Source organism: Geospiza fortis, unplaced genomic scaffold (assembly GCF_000277835.1).
Source record: "Geospiza fortis unplaced genomic scaffold, GeoFor_1.0 scaffold194, whole genome shotgun sequence".
NCBI classification, from domain to species: Eukaryota; Metazoa; Chordata; class Aves; order Passeriformes; family Thraupidae; genus Geospiza; species Geospiza fortis.
Window position 1 is genome coordinate 6,704,011 of NW_005054322.1, and position 17,235 is coordinate 6,721,245.

General features: G+C 38.8%; 1 protein-coding gene across 1 annotated transcript in view; it reads right to left on the reverse strand.

Moving 5' to 3' along the window:
• The window catches only part of FREM2 (FRAS1 related extracellular matrix 2), a gene marked incomplete at its 5' end in the record, with an annotated part of 122,187 nt that overhangs the window by 21,850 nt on the left and 83,102 nt on the right, over positions 1-17,235 (reverse strand). The window contains 9 exons of the mRNA XM_005420840.2: positions 3,840-4,171; positions 4,768-4,899; positions 6,751-7,054; positions 7,949-8,107; positions 9,013-9,143; positions 12,557-12,739; positions 12,822-12,986; positions 15,014-15,211; positions 15,395-15,604. Of these exons, the coding sequence (XP_005420897.1) occupies positions 3,840-4,171; positions 4,768-4,899; positions 6,751-7,054; positions 7,949-8,107; positions 9,013-9,143; positions 12,557-12,739; positions 12,822-12,986; positions 15,014-15,211; positions 15,395-15,604 (1,814 nt within the window). The remainder of the gene's footprint in view (positions 1-3,839; positions 4,172-4,767; positions 4,900-6,750; positions 7,055-7,948; positions 8,108-9,012; positions 9,144-12,556; positions 12,740-12,821; positions 12,987-15,013; positions 15,212-15,394; positions 15,605-17,235) is intronic.

Here is a 17,235-nt window from a genome sequence, read left to right on the forward strand (position 1 = left end):
TCAGTTTGGGCCAAAAATAACTGGTTTTTGAAGAGAAAAAAGTGAACTGTTCAGACATATTCAATTACCATAGTTTCAAGGTATAAAGCTATACATTCAAGTATTTTACTACATGTTCTTCACCTTCTTGCTTCTATAAAAGACCTGATTAACAAGCTGTCATTAATAAAATTAGTTCGAATGGTAATTTCCTTGCTTCCCTATTCCAAGTCTGGCAATGGACTGAAACTAAGGAAAGCAACATCCATATATAAATACTTGGCCAGAACCACACAGAAGCCTTCAGATGCCAAACTGCCTGGCTATAGCAAACAGGTAGAACAGCAGGAAATGGGATCAAATGATACTTCACACTCCATGAAATAAGTGTAGGCCCGTACTTCAGTACATACTTCATTAAAGTACGGTCACTTGCTTGGTTTTCACTGTCTCATTTTTTCACTTCCTTTCATGAATATCTGTCATTGTTTTAGAACCTGTGGAGGGAGAATGTGAGATGTCTGCAGTACTTGACTCTGACAATGTCCCCACGAAGTAAAACCCAACCTTTGTTAGATACTTGAAGATACTGGAACACTGCCTCAAATAGAGTTCCCCTGTTTTAAGGCCTATACATATCCAAATGTAGACACTGAATTTTGGGCTGTGACTGCAGGTTGTCCTAAAGAAAACTGTTAATCATCAAAGCTGACCTTAACAAGTACAGAACTCTAATCCAAATTGATTAGCTCAATTTAAAGAGGAACAGGCCTTTAATTTTAGGTAGAAGTTCTTTAAACTGCACATCTAAGTCCATGTTTAGATACATAAGTGCCTGGTTTTTCAGTTTTGGGCAGACCCCAGGAACAAACCGTCACGCTGCGCACTGAAAGGAGTGCTGCATCTAGCTCACACAGGGTTTGCTCATGCACAGAATAATTGAGAAAGAGAGTGGGTCACAATCAAAAGGCCACAAAGGAAAAAAAAAAAGAAAGAGAAAACTAAGACCTTCTCTGTATGTATTATGACAGTTCATGAGTTCATGGGAACTGGCCAAGACAGCTGCAGCCTTCAGCAAACACTAGGAGCTGTGCCAGAAGAACTGCACCAGCTGCAGGTCTCCTACCTCACTTCTTGCTTACTAAAGTTCATCTTCTTCCCCTACCATACCAGGAGCTCCCATGAAGTGAAGGTCCACATCATTTAAGATATTGCCAGTTCTTTCTGTGAAATCTCTCTGTCTGAATCAACATGGCTGTCTTTGTTTGACCACACAGGTACTGGAGAACCAGAATCAAGAAACAAAATTTTGAGCCTAAAGTTCTAGCCAAAGTACCTAGTAAATTCAAGATATTAAACTTGCAGTGGTCACAGGATATGGTAAGCGTGTTTTTGTTATTTATCTGTTCTGTCTGCATAATAGAATTTAGGCTTCCTTTGTCTGCTAAAAAAAATGGTGAAAACCATAGCTGCTAGCTTTCCTCTCACAGAAGAGGATTATTAATTGTTCACTGAAGGAGAAAAAGACAACAATGGTGACAACCACAGAGATAGGGCACTGACTGCCTCCCCTCTCAGCTGGAGGGGTCATGTGAAGATAAAGACCAAACCTGAAGAAGAATTAAATGGAGGTGGGGAAAACAGGGAGGGCAGTGAAGCGCGCACTGGCTGCAGGGAAATGCTTCACTGCTAGAAGTAATTCAGCTTGATATTTCACTTATACTGTAAACCTTTTTTCCATAACCTAGAAAACACTAAAGGATAACTTTAGCTGCAGTTTCATGGCTCTCACAGCTCATGTTGATCCCTCTCTGCTGGTAAACAAGAGATTTTAAAGTACGTAATATTTCTCAAGCCTCAGGAAAGTACAGCTCACTTCTCTGGCCACATTGCCACTTATGCATGTCCTCCAAAACTGAATACACAGGTTCTTCCAGTCTACTAAAATATTGGAATGGTACTTATTTCCTCCTCTGTATATATGAACATAAATAGGTTTTATTTAGACACATATTTGGCTAAAGCAGCTATTCAGCCTTTTGTCTAAAGGACACAGAAGTATTTAAAATGGATTCATACCAGGTCTTCCTTCCTTTTCACTGAGGGAGAAGTGGCTTGCATAGCTTCATATGCAAGCTTCATACAGATGCTTCAAGTTGTGTGTGCTTATGGTTGCTTTGTACGGGAAATAAGAATTTGCAGTTGCATATTGCCTGGGCACAAGGAGATAGTCAAAGGAATGGTGCATCGGAGAAATGAAGAAATGGAATCATTCTAAGAGCAGTGAAGACTAGTATAATTTTTATCTTGTGGGAATGTGTAAGGTTTACATCCCACACTTGGATGCCTTCCCTTTCCCTCTGACAGCTCCACAGATCTCATGGAATGCACCTGTAGGAGGATCTGCTTTCAGCAGAGGCCAAAGCCCAAGCAGAGCATGGACAGTGAGCTTCCAACATGAAGGCAGAGACCTTGAACTGGTCTCTGCAACAGACAAGGAACCAGAACTGATGACAAAGCAGTGAGATGACATATCCATCAAGGCCTTTGTATCTGAGACAGGCAGAAGCTCCATTTTATTCTCGTCTTCTGGTTTAGAGTATATAATCTCTAGTTAAGAGGGGCAGAATGTTAGGAAGTTAACCAAGTGATAAAGAGATCCTGGTGCAATTTCCTGTCCATCAAACTGACTATGATTACTGTGAACACCCATGGAGTAAGGTGGACTTTAGGCATGCAATTATAACAAAATCAAAACAAAAAAAACCCAGTTTATTTGATTAGATACCTGTATGTCCATCAATGACTATGCTTTTAGTAATAAATTAGCTCTGTTGTTGCACATGTTTATATATTTCTGTGGGCAATGACACATTTTCCACATGTGCTTTATGCCATTTGGGAAAATGGCATAAAAAAATAAGAATTTGTGCAAATAAGTCTACTGAGGTCTCATAGCAGATGGATCCCTGCCAAAATGTCAAAAGAGCAGAGAAATTATGGCCATTTCACAAAGCAGGCTCATTCTTTTCATAGTGGTTCAACAATGGAATTCTAGTGTACCGGAACAGTGAGTTAGTTGTGGATAGACTCTGATATGAGTCCTTCTTCCAGCCTGTAGGATTATTTCCCAAATATATTTTTCCATACATAAATTTCATATTTACAGCCACTGTACTCCAGAGCCTGAATGGGATCAGACAGGCTTATATAGTAATGATACAGGGAAGACCCAGGGATTAATTTCACTGTCACTGCTCCAGAAGAATTCCTCACCCTTTTCTTTCCACATTACTATGGATTTCTAGAAATAATTTTCTAAAGTATACCTGAAGTTCTCTCCAATCTCTTGCTTTTAACTCCCCAACCAGTTTCACAGCTCTGTTCTTCAAACATTCCATATTGGCAGCTTTTTCACTTCCTGAACAAGTAATTTTCTGCTGGGTAAGGTGAGAGCACTGTGCTGTCTGCACTGATGGGTCATCTTACCCAGTGAATAAGAGATCAGCAAAGTCAAGCTGCTGGTAGGACACTGCAGTCCATTTTTATTAGCAAGAATTCTCTCCACAATGTTTTAAAACTGCTTTTTAAGATATACCACAACAAACATTAAATAGCTCAGTGCTATCTATGTGCTAAAAGTAATTCTTCAAAAGGCTTTCATTTTAAGAAAAGACTAAATTGGTTCACTATACAGTAAAAGAGGGATTGGTTTGCCCCACAATACCCCAGAACTGTATTGTGAGAAAATCATAACAAATTTCATTCAGAGCAAATGATTCTCTTATTTCTACTAGCACAGATGCATTACGAGGGATATATTTTATTACAAGAATACAGTACAAAATCAAGTTCCATACCTGCCCATCTGTGCCAATGGTGCCTCCACAGTCTGTGAGGAGCTCAGACATGTCATAGTAGCTACTGAACTCCCACAAGCAGGCTTCCAGGTTCAGGTTGCGGTAGAAGCGCAAGGTATTGGAGCCTCTGATTGTTGGGCTGTACTGATAGGGAATGGTCTCTCCAATCACATCTGGATTCTTGGTAGCGTCAGTTAAAAAGCCATGGTGGGTCTTTACTTCTGTGTAATCCAACAGGTTGGAGCACTTATGGTTTCCAACTCTAGTTCCATCAGGGCTAAGTGTCAGCTCAAAGTTGGAGAGCTCTCTTGTAGAAATAACAGGCAGCATGCCTAAAAACATTAATTTTTAGCACTATCACTACATGTCAGTTGTCAGACCTCCTTAATTTAGCCAGACTTTGTCAAACACTAAGCATATTATGCAGTGCTTTTGTATTTTGTACTTACACCAATGACTGTACTCCAGAATTCAAAGAAAGTTGATATGCTAAGTATGAATGAGAATTTTACCCACAATAACTGTCTATATACTATGAAAAGACAAATAAAATATTTCTAAACATATTAATATTTAGATATATTAATATACAACATATTATTAAATAAAAATATTGTGAATAATAATTAAACGGTATATTTCTATGCACTTCAAAGGAGCTTTACAAACCTTAGGTCTAACCCAATTTATGTAAATTATTCAGTTAATCTGAAAATGCTGCTCTTCACATCAGAGACTATGTACCAATACAGTATCTTATGCATCTTGTTGCAAACTGCACTTATTCATTCATAACATTTTCCTTTGGTCCTACTGTTAAAAGATTATGCTATTAACTTGTCTGTTTAAAATGATCGGACCAATAAAATAGTTCAAATAACAGCATATTGTATAAGTTGTCCTAACTCCACAGCTGATTTTCTCATACCATCAATATGTGGCATTGTGACTGTCAGTTTGATGAGGTTGGCATAGTCAGGATCTTCTGGGCCAGTGTAGCGCAGTTTGGCAGAGAATGGCTCTGCTCCAACTACTCCTGATATACGAGGCTGACAAAGACCTAGTGGGAAAAAGAGAAAGCAGCCTTACTTTATGTCCATAGGAAACAATCTATAGTTTTCTTTCCACTATTTAAGATGTACTTTTCTTCCATGGTATAGGTATTCAAAACAATGAGAATTTTCTTCAGTGACAGATAAATACTTTGAGAAGTATTTTCCAGAGGTTTCAACAGGAATTTATGCAAAAGAGGATTCAAACAGAAATGATCACTTGATCAACAGGATCACATTTTCAGAACAAGGTGATGATATTGCATTAGTGTCTTTGCAGTTGCATGTGTCAACCTCACTTGCAAAGCCAGTGCCAAGTGCCATACTTTCTTACAGAGGCATATGTTTTAATTCCTCCCACCATCCTAAGTTTTGGATGGAAGATACCTGACTGCTGTTCAGCTGGTTTTGGCATTGGATTGGAGTATGCAGTGATATGTCCTCACAGAAATTCATGAGTCTCCTGATCCACCAGTAACAAAAGTGTAGTTAGAAAGATTGTGTCACAGGATATGTAGAAATATTCTGCCCAGAATAGAGGCAGCTCCAAAGCTCGATCAAGTTGCTTAAGGCCTTGTTAATTTGAATTTTGAATTTCTCCAAGAAAGGGGGACGTGCAACTTATTTTGGAAATCCTTTCCAGTGTTAGTTCCATGTGCTCCAGTATTAGTCCTGGTTGCATAGTTCAATGCAGTAGTGTCTGCATTCTGGTCACTTTGTTATGTGATGGCCAAAGGATTACAAGGTACTCTAAGTAAGAAACAAGCAGATGTGGAAAATCGAAACAGTTCTCTTTGCCCATTTCTGAGGGATTTCAAGAAAAGAGGAGGCAGGGCCCTCCTCTTGGAGAGCTTATTGGCTCTGGAGGACCCAATGTTGCTCAATATCTCCAAGTACAAAATTTCTGTCAGGATGAAACAAATTTCTTTTCTGCACATGACAGCTTTTTGGTTGGTTGGTTTGGTTGGTGGTGGTTTTAGTTTTGGGGTTTTTTTTTCTCCTTAAATGTAAATATGTAAATTACATTGGTAAAGAGACTAAATACCTTTTTTTTTTTGCACAACCTGAATTCCTTTTGAGAGTTTGGTCTATGCACTAAAGGTCAGGCATCTTCAAAATCGAAAATATTCAGGATTTTTGTAGGTTGCTTTGATCATTGCACTTCTTTCCTTCCACGTCACAAGTTAGCTCAGGTACTGGAAGTAATTTATGCATGACAACTCAGTCCTGAGCCTGAGCTAATGAGCTCTGCTAATTTGTCAAGTGTAATCCAAATAATGCATTATTACAGTAACAAAGCCAGTCTGTTTCATGTAACAAGAAGGATGAATAATTACGAATGCTTTGACCAGGGAAAAATTTTGTCCATGCCCTGTTATTGGGCTCAGTTGCTTTAGTCTTTATTCAAGGAAGACATCAATTCTCAGGTATCCAGTGAGGCCTGAATGCTAAATGAGAGTTTGCTTCTGGCTAGGCTTTGATATGCCACTCCCATGTGGATTCTTCAATGCCTAACAGGAGCTGAGACTGTACTGCATCATTACTGCAGGTGAATTCAAAAGTCAACAGGAACCAGGTTTCATTAATTACATTTCCTGTTATGTATTGTTCTCATGAACATACAAATTTGCTATATGGATTATTATTTAAAGATGTGGAGAATTAGGAGAGAGGAAAAACTTTTTCTTTATACAATGCTTTGCTGTGTCAAGACAGTTTTTGCACCACCTCTATGAACAGCAGAAGAAAAGCTGACATGGTGACGTTAAAACACCTGATCATGTAACCAGCTTTTGTTAGGACTGAATTTGGGATCCAAAAGAGACCTGTGAATCTTGCAGTAGGTGATGATGCCTTACCTTCTGATGTGCTTATTGTGACAATAGGGCTCATAAGCTCAAGACCCTCATTCCCATCTGAATTCACAGCCCGAGCTGCACACTGGACACGAGAACCGGCTTGGAAGTAAATGGAGTCAAGTGTAATCATCTTAGAGGAGGTGAAGAAGGTGTCAAAGTCAACCTCCTTCATGGGGCTGGTCACGCCGTCGGGGCCCGTGGGGGCACTCACAAGCCACCGGTACCGTGTCAGGGTATTGTTGATGCTCTCACTGGCACAAATAGAGCCAGTCTTGTCAAAGTCCTCGTACTTAGGATTACAGGCCTGCAGAACGAGGCAGATGTGCTAAGAATTTATTTCCTTCACAGCAAAGGAATTTCAAGTCATCAAGAGTCACAAAACTCAACAATATGGAACTGACAATCCCACTAAATCTCATAAGAAATCACCTTATTTTTACAGTGATGTATTTAGCACTGTTAGGATAGATTAAAAGGGGTATCTAATTATGCTAACTGAAATAAAAAATATTATGTTAGATTGATTTATAGGTGAAAACGTGGCATAGTTATGAAGGTACAAACTACACTCCCATGTATTACTTTAATTTAACTTGTCCCTTTGATCTAATTCTGAAAATACATTTTGCATTTAAAGACTTATTTTCTTTGATTCTTTTTTTAATTAGAATTTAATTCAACTTGTGACATTCCTGTGCAAAAGGAATGTGAGAAAAACCAATTGAAGATGGACAAAACATACTTTAAGGTATATGAATATTTATGTAAACTTTTCAGTTGCAAAACTACTAGTGAAAAAAATGAAAGAAGCCTGTATTGCCTTCAGCACTCATTTTACAGTCTGTGGCACTCATTGAAAACAATGGCTCATTTGTCATCTCCAGTGATATTAACTCTACAAATTAAGGCAGGATAATGCAGGAAATACTAAAGTCAATCACAGACACAGTGTGGGTATCAATATTGCACTATTCTTAGTGAGGAATAAGTGAAGCATCTTTCTATGCTTTTTTTCCTCCTGAAAAAGGATTCATTATCCAGACAAATTAGATTAGCTCTAAGGATAATTCTAGCTAGAACTAATATGTGTGACTAATATGTGTGACTCATCACCATATGGATTGATACTGGGTGTATAAAATCCACCGAGCAAAATCCATATACTGATTTTTTTCCACTTTTCCACAGAGATACTCACTGTGATACAGATGACAGGATAGCCAGCAATGGGACTGGTTCTGTCTTTGGCTTTAGAAGTATCATCATATATCAACAGAGATGCAACTTGAGGGACAGAGGGAAAGGTGACATCTGCCATGCTGTTCATTTCTTCAATGTAAACAATGGCCTTGGCTGTCTGACAATGAAAAATACAGAAACAGTTGTCTGTGAAAACTTAAATAAACAAGCTGGACCTCGATCAGAGAATGTTTAGCCTTCAAAATATTTTTTCAAAAAGAAGTTCTAAAACCTCAACCGGATGAGCTATTGAGAAAGGGTTGAGGCACCAAACATATACTGCAGAGTACAAAAGGAAGAGCTAAAATGAAATTTTTCTCTTCAGAATAGTGAAGATCCCAGACCCTTAACCTTGTCTCCCTGCATTTTTGTTATCACTTCAGTATTCTGGTAGAAGCTCCTATGTGCAGTGTATGCTTTAATGCCTGGTGGAAATGGGGTGTTTCTCATCAGCAAAGGCTCTGTCTCTTCTGTCTGGCTGTCTGGAGTCAGACTATATGTAGTGCAACACTGCTGAAGCAGACAGGGACTTTCAAGCACATTTTATGCCAAATCAGAAGAGTATACTGTTTGAATTAAAAGTATGCAAGATACAATGTTAAATATAACAAGAATGCGTGGCTATTTTATCTTAGACAAGAAGAATAATATTAACATGATTTTGATAGGAGAAGTCATATTTCACCTGAAATTACTCTTTTCACAACACAGAGCTTGTATTCCCAGAGAGTGTTTCTGAGAGGACGTCAGTTTTGAAGACTGATTATATGAGCAGAATATGCCTGGAATGATACTCTGAAGACTTCAGTCTTTCATTGACTCTGTGGCCCCATCGACATCATTGCCTTGATAACAAACTGTTTTGTTTAGGTGTTACTGTGACAGCTGCGATGTTTTTTTTTGTCTTTTAATATACAACTCAAGATGGTGTGAATAAAAGAAGAGTAAAATGATGAGCCAGAAAGTAAGTAAGAGGTCTGTTTACCAGATTTTGTTGTTCAGGACTTTGCATGAACTTATTACCTGTATTTCTGCAACCATGTTCTCATCAGGCTTCAGGTGGACAGTGAAGGCTTCTCTCATCTCCCTTACTCCATCAAAGAGAACTTCAATCTCCACAAAGTGCTGTGTTTCACCCTCCTTGAACTCAATTTCTGAAAACATGAGACACTTAAAAATAAATCTGTTGATCATAACAACCTGTGATTCTAGGCCCAGCCATGAGAGATGGCAGCTAATAATCACTTTTCAAATTACAGATGTTTGCAAATTTAGTTTAACCTATTTAATGCTACAAATAATAATAATGAATAGCAGTGGACACCTAGAAATCACTGAAAATAAGACATAAATCAAGAGATTTGCAAAGCTCAAGATTCACTCTAATGGATCTTAATGTTTTGAAAATTATCTGCGACTAATTACATAAATGTTGGTAACCTGTGTGAATGACCAAAAGACTGAAGAATTCTAAATAAATGGTATCCAACAAAATGTAATAAATACAATGGTAGATAACAAAAATAAGGAACAAAGCTGTAGCTCCACAAGAGTATTGTATTTTGAAAATCATTGTCTCTGAAAAAACTTCATAAGGCACGGTGATAAAAAGCTCAACCTTATCTAATTGTATTTGGTTTGTGTGGCAAGGCTTTGGTAGCGGGGAGCTATAGAGGTGGAATCTGCAAGCAGCTGCCAGAAGCATCCTCCATATCTGACAATGCCAGTTGGCTCCAGGATCGACCCATGGCTGGTCAAAGCTGAGCCAAGCAGTGTCAGTGGTAGTGTCTCCAGGATAAAAGATTAAAGAAGGGAAAACAACTTCTGAACCACAGCAGCTGGGAAAGAGGAGTGGGAATATGTGAGAAATTATTCTGCAGGCACCAAGCTCAGTGGAGAAGGAGGGGCAGGAGATGCTCCAGAAGGCAAAACAGAGATTCTCCTGCAGCCCCTGGTGCAGAGCCTGGTGATGCAGGATGTGCCCTGCAGCCCAGGGAGGTCCATGGTGGAGCAGAGATCCACCTGCAGCCCATGGAGGATCCATGATCAAGCAGATGAATGCCCAAAGGAGGCTGGGGCCCTGGGGGAAGCCTGCAGTGGAGCAGGCTCCTGGCAGGACCTGTGGCCCCAGGAAAGAAGAGCCCACAGTGGTGCAGGTCTGCTGGCAGCCCTTGTGATCTCATGAGGACCCACATTGGAGCAGGTCATGAAGAACTGCAGACCACAGGAAGGACCCATAGTGTAGATTTTGAAGAACTGTTTCCAGTGGGTGTGACCTCATGCTGGGTAGGGAAGAGTGTGAGGAGGAAGAAGCATGAGAAATAATGTGTGATAACCAGATTGCAACCCCCATTCCCTTGAGCCAGTCAGAGCTAAGGAATGTGGGAGTGAAGCTACCCCAAGAAGAAGGGAGGGGTGGGAGGAATGCCTTATTTCTCATCACTGTGCTCTGGTTTGATTAGTAAAAAATGAAACTCATTTTCCCAAGTTGAGTCTTTTTTGCCCATGCTGATAATTGGAGAGTGATGTCTCCCTCTTCTTATCTCAACCCATGAGCCTTCTGTCATATTTTCTCCTCTGTAGCTGAGGAGGGGGAGTCATAGAACAGCTTTGGTGGGCACTTACTGTCCAGGCAAGATCAACCCACCACACTGAGGTAGGGAGTACTATGATCCTTGACTGTTTTAACTACTAAAGAAATAAAAAGTACAGAAACTATTTAACATTGTGCCTGGAAAGGGTGAGAGTGATAATAACCAAAATAATAAGTGCATTTCTAATATTTTTATTTTTAAAGGATGTCAAATTCATTTTGAAGATGTACAGAAATAACCAAGAGAAACTTAGGATCACAAGAACTTGCAGACAGTGATGTTCTCACAGGTATATAGAAACACCACCATAATCAAAATATACCAGGTGATAAAGACCTCTGCACTCTAAAGGGACAGGCACAAAAAGCAGTAGTGCATTAAAGCTGAAATCTATATGGGAAATAAGGCACAGTTAGGTGGTAGAGACTGATCAGTGAAGCAAAATGCTAAGAAACACTCTTCCTCTCCAAAGCCTTCAAACCAGGACCAGATGCCCTTTCTAACGGGTATATTTTCTCCAACCAAAGTTATTTGGATGAATACACAAATAATTTGGGAAAACTGGGAGAATTTTGCAATCCACAGTGAGTCTGATTAAGTGATCTAATGATCCTTCCAATCCCAAGTGTTATTAAGCCAGGGAAATACTCTTTGTGGTAATAAACATATGAACTGTCAGCTGTGTGACACCTAAGAATTTTACTGATTTTCAGTTTGGCACACTTCCTTCAGAAAACCCAATTAATGATGTGGGTTCTGTACCTATGGCTTAATATGCAGGTTCCCTAAATCCACAGGCATTCTGAAGCCTGTGGAGAAATTCTGCACATCACGGACCTTTCTCAAAGGCCTGGAGGCAGAGGCTGAGAGCCTCTTGTTCTGCAGTAGCACATTTCCCCTGAAAACTTTACTCCCACGTGCTGCTGGTGCACAGCAGGGAGAATGTAAGCAAGACAATGCCTACAGGCAATGTGCATATAGGATAAGTATCAGCTGACACTAAAAGTTCCTGTGTTTTTCAGGGGGAAAGAGCAAAATTCTAAAATGCAGGAGTGAAGTGACTGGAATTAGCAAGCTCTGGGTTGATGATTTTCTTGTGGCTAAAAAATTGCCTCTTCAGATCTCACTAGTGGGAAATGCCACTCCTGTGGAATTTGAAGATATAGTGCAATGTTGTTGCTGGATGTTCAAAGGTAAGTCATATATTCCAGCTGGACTGGATGCCAAAATAGTTTAACCAAAACTATGAAAACACTCCAGCAATGAATGATTAATCTTAAAACACACAGTACTATCAAGTATTATCATAAACTTTAAAAGAAAAAGAAAATCATAATGCTACAAATTCCATTAGTCTGCCTAAAGCAGGTAGGTGGGCTGGAAAGAAGTTTATCCACTAAGAGATTTTTCATTCTGTTGTATAACTTCTCTCCTCATTCATTAGTAGTGTGGAGCAGCATGCAGCGAATGCAGAAATACAGAAGGAAAGCTTTATTATTAAGAACATAGAAAAATAAAAATAAATATACGTTAATTCCTACATACAGCAAATCCCATTATCTTAATGAATTGCTCAAGAAACAACCACACAATCATATCCTATAAGTAGATGTTTCTTCAGACTAGTATTATTACACTCTGCAAATATAACTAAGGTTTAAGTCCCACATCTTCCACAATTTCTTGAGCTATAGATGTTTTCAAAGGAGTACAGATGTTTTCAAAGGAGTACAGAGGTTTTCAGTAAAGATATTTGTAAATACCTTCACTGATAATTAGTGTGCCAACAGCAATTGTATACCACAGGGGATGTGGTATTCCTGTTCAAATTTACTTTGTCCACACTGAATAGGAAAATGCATTTTGGGATGTGGTTGCAAAGTATTCTAATAACAAAGTTATTTCATTTTTCAAAAATTATGTTAGAGTCATGAATGAAAACAAATAGCTGGATCTGATAATTACGATCCTACCTTCTGATATAGGGTGATAGTCTTCTCCAGAAGTAGCAGATCCGTCCTTTGTATGAACTCTCACAACAGAAACTTTGGAAGTGTCTCCCAGACGAAGCACTGGGATTTTCACGATTGCTACTTGCCTTGTGTCCTTTGGTTCACTCACACTAAATTTGGTCTCACCAAACTTAATGATAGCCTCTGTCATTAGAAGAAGAAAAAAATTATTTTAGAGCATGCAAATGGGCTTCCAAAAGCCAGTAACAATAAGCTATTCTCTTACTGTCTGCATCATCCCGAATCTTTATCAGCGTCTCGTTTTGCTCGCCAATAGAAGCGCCAAAGGAAGAGTCACTTCTTGGAGTGCCAAGAACCAGGCGTAGTTCTTCCTCCTCCTCATGGAAAGTATCATCCGTAAGCACCAGCGTGCAAGGCTTCTCAGTTTCACCTGCAATCATTCTGAAGCTAGTATCAGGCAGAACTTAGGTGTTCTTTGCTCCAATACAGCGCTTCTCTCCAAGCCCAAGGCACCTGAATCCTGCTGGCCAAGGCATCCACCTTGACACCATACAAGTTAATGAGCAATGACAGCAGTGAAAGCAGAATTAGCAATCATTACCTTTCTATGGAAACTCATTGAAGTGGAAACCCCCATTTTGGGACTTCTGTAAGACAAGTTTCTATTTGGTATGTCTATTTTACATGTATTAGTCCTTTTGTTTTACCTAAGAAGAAAATGGTCCTTCTCAGTGACTTCTTCTACAGAGTGCACTTTAAAAAGTAAATACTTGCACAAGGAAACAGAATAATAAAACCTTTCTAATGGTAATACTAATTACTAATTACCATTACTGATACTAATGGCACTTTTGTCCTGAAGTTTTATATTTCAAGTCTCTTTTGTTTGGACACCCTCCAGCTGTGTCCTGGAGGAAGACACCCTTCACTTTTATTATTCCGTTTGACTTTGAAGTCTTTTGAACTTCCACTGATTCCAAGTGACAATGAATATTGCCTTAAAAATGCTTTGGAGTATCAAACCTCTCAATTTCGCACTCACAAATTAATGTGCCCTGACTTACTAGATGTTCAGAAACTTGAACATCTTTTCTTATGTCTTTTACACAAGCAGCAAGACCTCTGAACGGTGTTCAGTGTCTGGCACCCAGCATGACTTGGTGGGCTCTTCCTCATGGGACTGACTCCTACATCCCAGACAAAAGGAACAGTACAGCAGGAGAGAGATGAGGTCAATTTACTGTATTTTTTCATCATTACACATGCAAATAATATCAAGGCTCTTCAAGATGAAGAACCAGACCAGGATGCTGACTGTGTTTGTTATTTGAGTTTGCCTTTTCCCCTCACTATAGAAAATCAATTATCCCTTAAGGAGAAAAAAAAAGCAAAATACTCATTCTGCTTATTGTTACATGGAAAATGTGAAAACTGAAATGAAACTGCTGCATATTAAACTTGCCTAAGAAGCTTATGAAGTCAAATTATACTTCTAGTAGACCTCTTTGTTACTTGTCTTTGCAGAGAAGTGGTAGGGCAACACTCAAGAAAAGAGAAAAGTCACTTCTAAGTGGCCCAGATCCATTAATTCTTACTAGCTGGACTCTTTCCTTGTTGCGCAGAAGCAATAGCAAAGGTCTAGAGTACAGGACAGCACTAAAAGTTGAGGCCAGCCCTAAATAAAGACAGAGTGAACAACTCACTTTTTCAAGTGATACATGTCTACAGAAATACAAAGGTTGTAATTTCTGTGATAAGGATATACCAAGGATTTCATGCTGAGGACAGAACTTGTTTAAGACTTGTAAAAAATATCACATGCATGTAAACTTCAAAGGCTAGAAGACCAAACTGCCTTCTGCACATGTAGAAAGAATTAGGCAATATTCTTTCAACATGGTAACATTTGATGTATTTGCATTTCATCTCTGATGAAATGTGGGATATTAAGTACCTGATGTTCGTGGGCGGTCTTAGGAAAGCCTTGGTGGGAGAAAAAAACTCAAACAGGAATTAGGAAGCTATATACCTGTTGAAAGATCTATTACTCATTTCAGTGCACGTCAAATGTATTTGCCAGAAATCTACTTAACAAAGAGCAGAACTTCTGAAGTTTCCTTTCTGACAGCAGATCTGTGCTTCTACTGTGCTATGCCAAACCTGCTTTTGCTATCAAAAAGATCCTGGCACTCAGGCTGAACTGAAGTGAAGATATATTCTTTTGGTTTTTAGTGATTATTGCTTTAAGTCAGAAGTGAAGAAAATAAAGACAACATCATCCCATTGTGCACAAAATAAACCCAAACCTTTGTTTTCCAGAGTGATGTTTTTGGCACTACTTTATCAGAAGACAGAATTAAAACACAACAAAACAAAACAAACAAAGCAAAGGAAAGCAAAGCAAAACCAAAGAAAACATGGTAGACCAAAGGCTTCTAAATACAATCAAGAACTTACCAGGAAGGAATGCGATGATGGAAGTGTCAGTATTAGGTCGTTCTTCGAAGTCCATCATAACCTGAGCTGAACCTTGCCTTGTATAGCATCTCACAGTGGATGTGTATCGGATATCCCCACTCCTATATATCATGGCAGAAACCTGCCCATCATTTTCATTGGCTACATACACAGATTCTTTAAACTGCATCTTTGGCACTGGGCAGAAAAACATAGAAAGCACATGTAAAGTATAACTGCAGAAGTTATCATATCTTCCTTTCATCATTGCACTTACACCACACTGCACCAGATATAGAACACAAGCGGCCAGACAGCAAATGACTTACCACATCATCTCCAAAATATGAAAAAGTAAAAAAAAAAAAAAAAATTACTCACAATCAGACACTGAGTCATTAATGAAGATAGTGGTCTTGCTGGGTTCTCCAAGGGCAGCATTCATGGGCATCCTTAGCACAAGCTCAAACTTCTCTGTTCCTTCTAACACTGGCTGTCCAAGATCATCCAGAATTATCACACGAAATGTCTGCATATTGACTCCAGGGGAAAAATCCAAATTACGACTGATGCCTACATAGTCTACTCCAGCTACCAAAGGAAAAGAGAAAATAAAAATATCTATCATAGGCAATTAATTGTAGGTAAATATTTTTCTTTTATAACTTTAGTATTTGCAAAATTCTGGCATTCACGTAAAGCAAAACTATCTTTTGGTCATTTAAGTTGGACAACACAATAAGTCAATATTAATTAATTTTTTGTTTAATGATTATTTGAGTCACAAAATTAGGCTGATTCTGTTCTGTGGTAAACCAACATTTATTCCAGAAAAACTAATGAAATTTGCTTGAAGTGAGAAATGAAAGTAAGCAAAAAGCTTTGAGAGAGACTCTGAGATGAAGCAAAGTCTTTTGGAAAGAAATTTCATATTATTTTGTAACAAAGATGGAAGTTTTAAGATTAATGTAAAAGGGAAAGGAGACAAGGCCAGTGAACTGACTGGGGGAAGAACTGTTGTTCAGAGGAGTTGTGTAAAACAGAATGAATGGGAAACAAGTCAAATTCTTGTCAGAACATATCAGGTGAGGTTGGCCACCTTACTCTTAAAGGAAGATTGATCTGGGTTTGTTTTCTTTTAAGCAAATCAAACCAATTCATAACATGTCAATAAGAAGATGGCAAACAAAACAAGATACTGACTAAAACATGACCCTGTCTTGGAACCAAGGCATTAAAGGTATCCAGGACTTTAGGGAAGGACTCAGTTTTAACATTAGGTTTTGGGGAGAATAAACAGCAGAGCTCTTGAAACAAAGCTTTGGGGGAAACACTTAAATTGAAATGGAAGTCAGGTTTGGAATTCTGTGAATTTGACAAAATTTGGCCAGATTTAAGGCCATCATCAGATGGGCACTTGCCTAAAAGCTCTACTGTTGTATGCCCCTAGAGCTAAGCCTCTAAGGCAGGACTCCAGGACTGAGAGCTCAGAGCAGCAGATCCACTGCTATACTGTGTAAGGGAAAGAACCAGGTTCATGGTTTTACAGGCAGCCAGCCATGTCAGAGCTTTCATGCTGTGACCAACAGACTAGAGAGCTCAAGAGCTGAGACATTCCCAGCTTTTAATCCTAGAGGTCCTGGCACAATGAATGAAGATCCTTACTGCAAAGAAAGATATTTTTTTACCAGAAATAAAATAGCTTAAATATTCAAGATTTGATAAAGACATCATATCATAAAAGCAAATTCAGAACTGAAGCAATCATGTATTTTTTCAGACTTAATAATTTTCTTTTTCATAAGAAAAATACATGTATGTTATGTATATTGTGTTATGCACACACAATATATATATATTATGTTTAGATATTCCTGAAATAACAGTAAAGTTAGACTCAGGATAAGCATCTAAGGAAGATAATTTTTATGCTGTCTCTACATGAATATCCTAGTTTAAACATGATGATATGTTTTGTGAAAAAGAATAGAGTGTGCTAACACTTGATTCGGCTGACAAAGGTTCTGTCAAAGCATCCAAGAACCACACAGCTGAAGCAATCCTGTTCCTGAATAGGATACTAGGTAATAATTTCTCCTTGCCTACAGTAAAAATGAGAGAAGCAAACTCAGCACGTTGCCAGCGATCGTAACTGTGCCCAGAGTATGCTCTTGAGGCAGCAACCAACTGCCTTTGTAGCAGTCTTTATATAAGGATTTAAA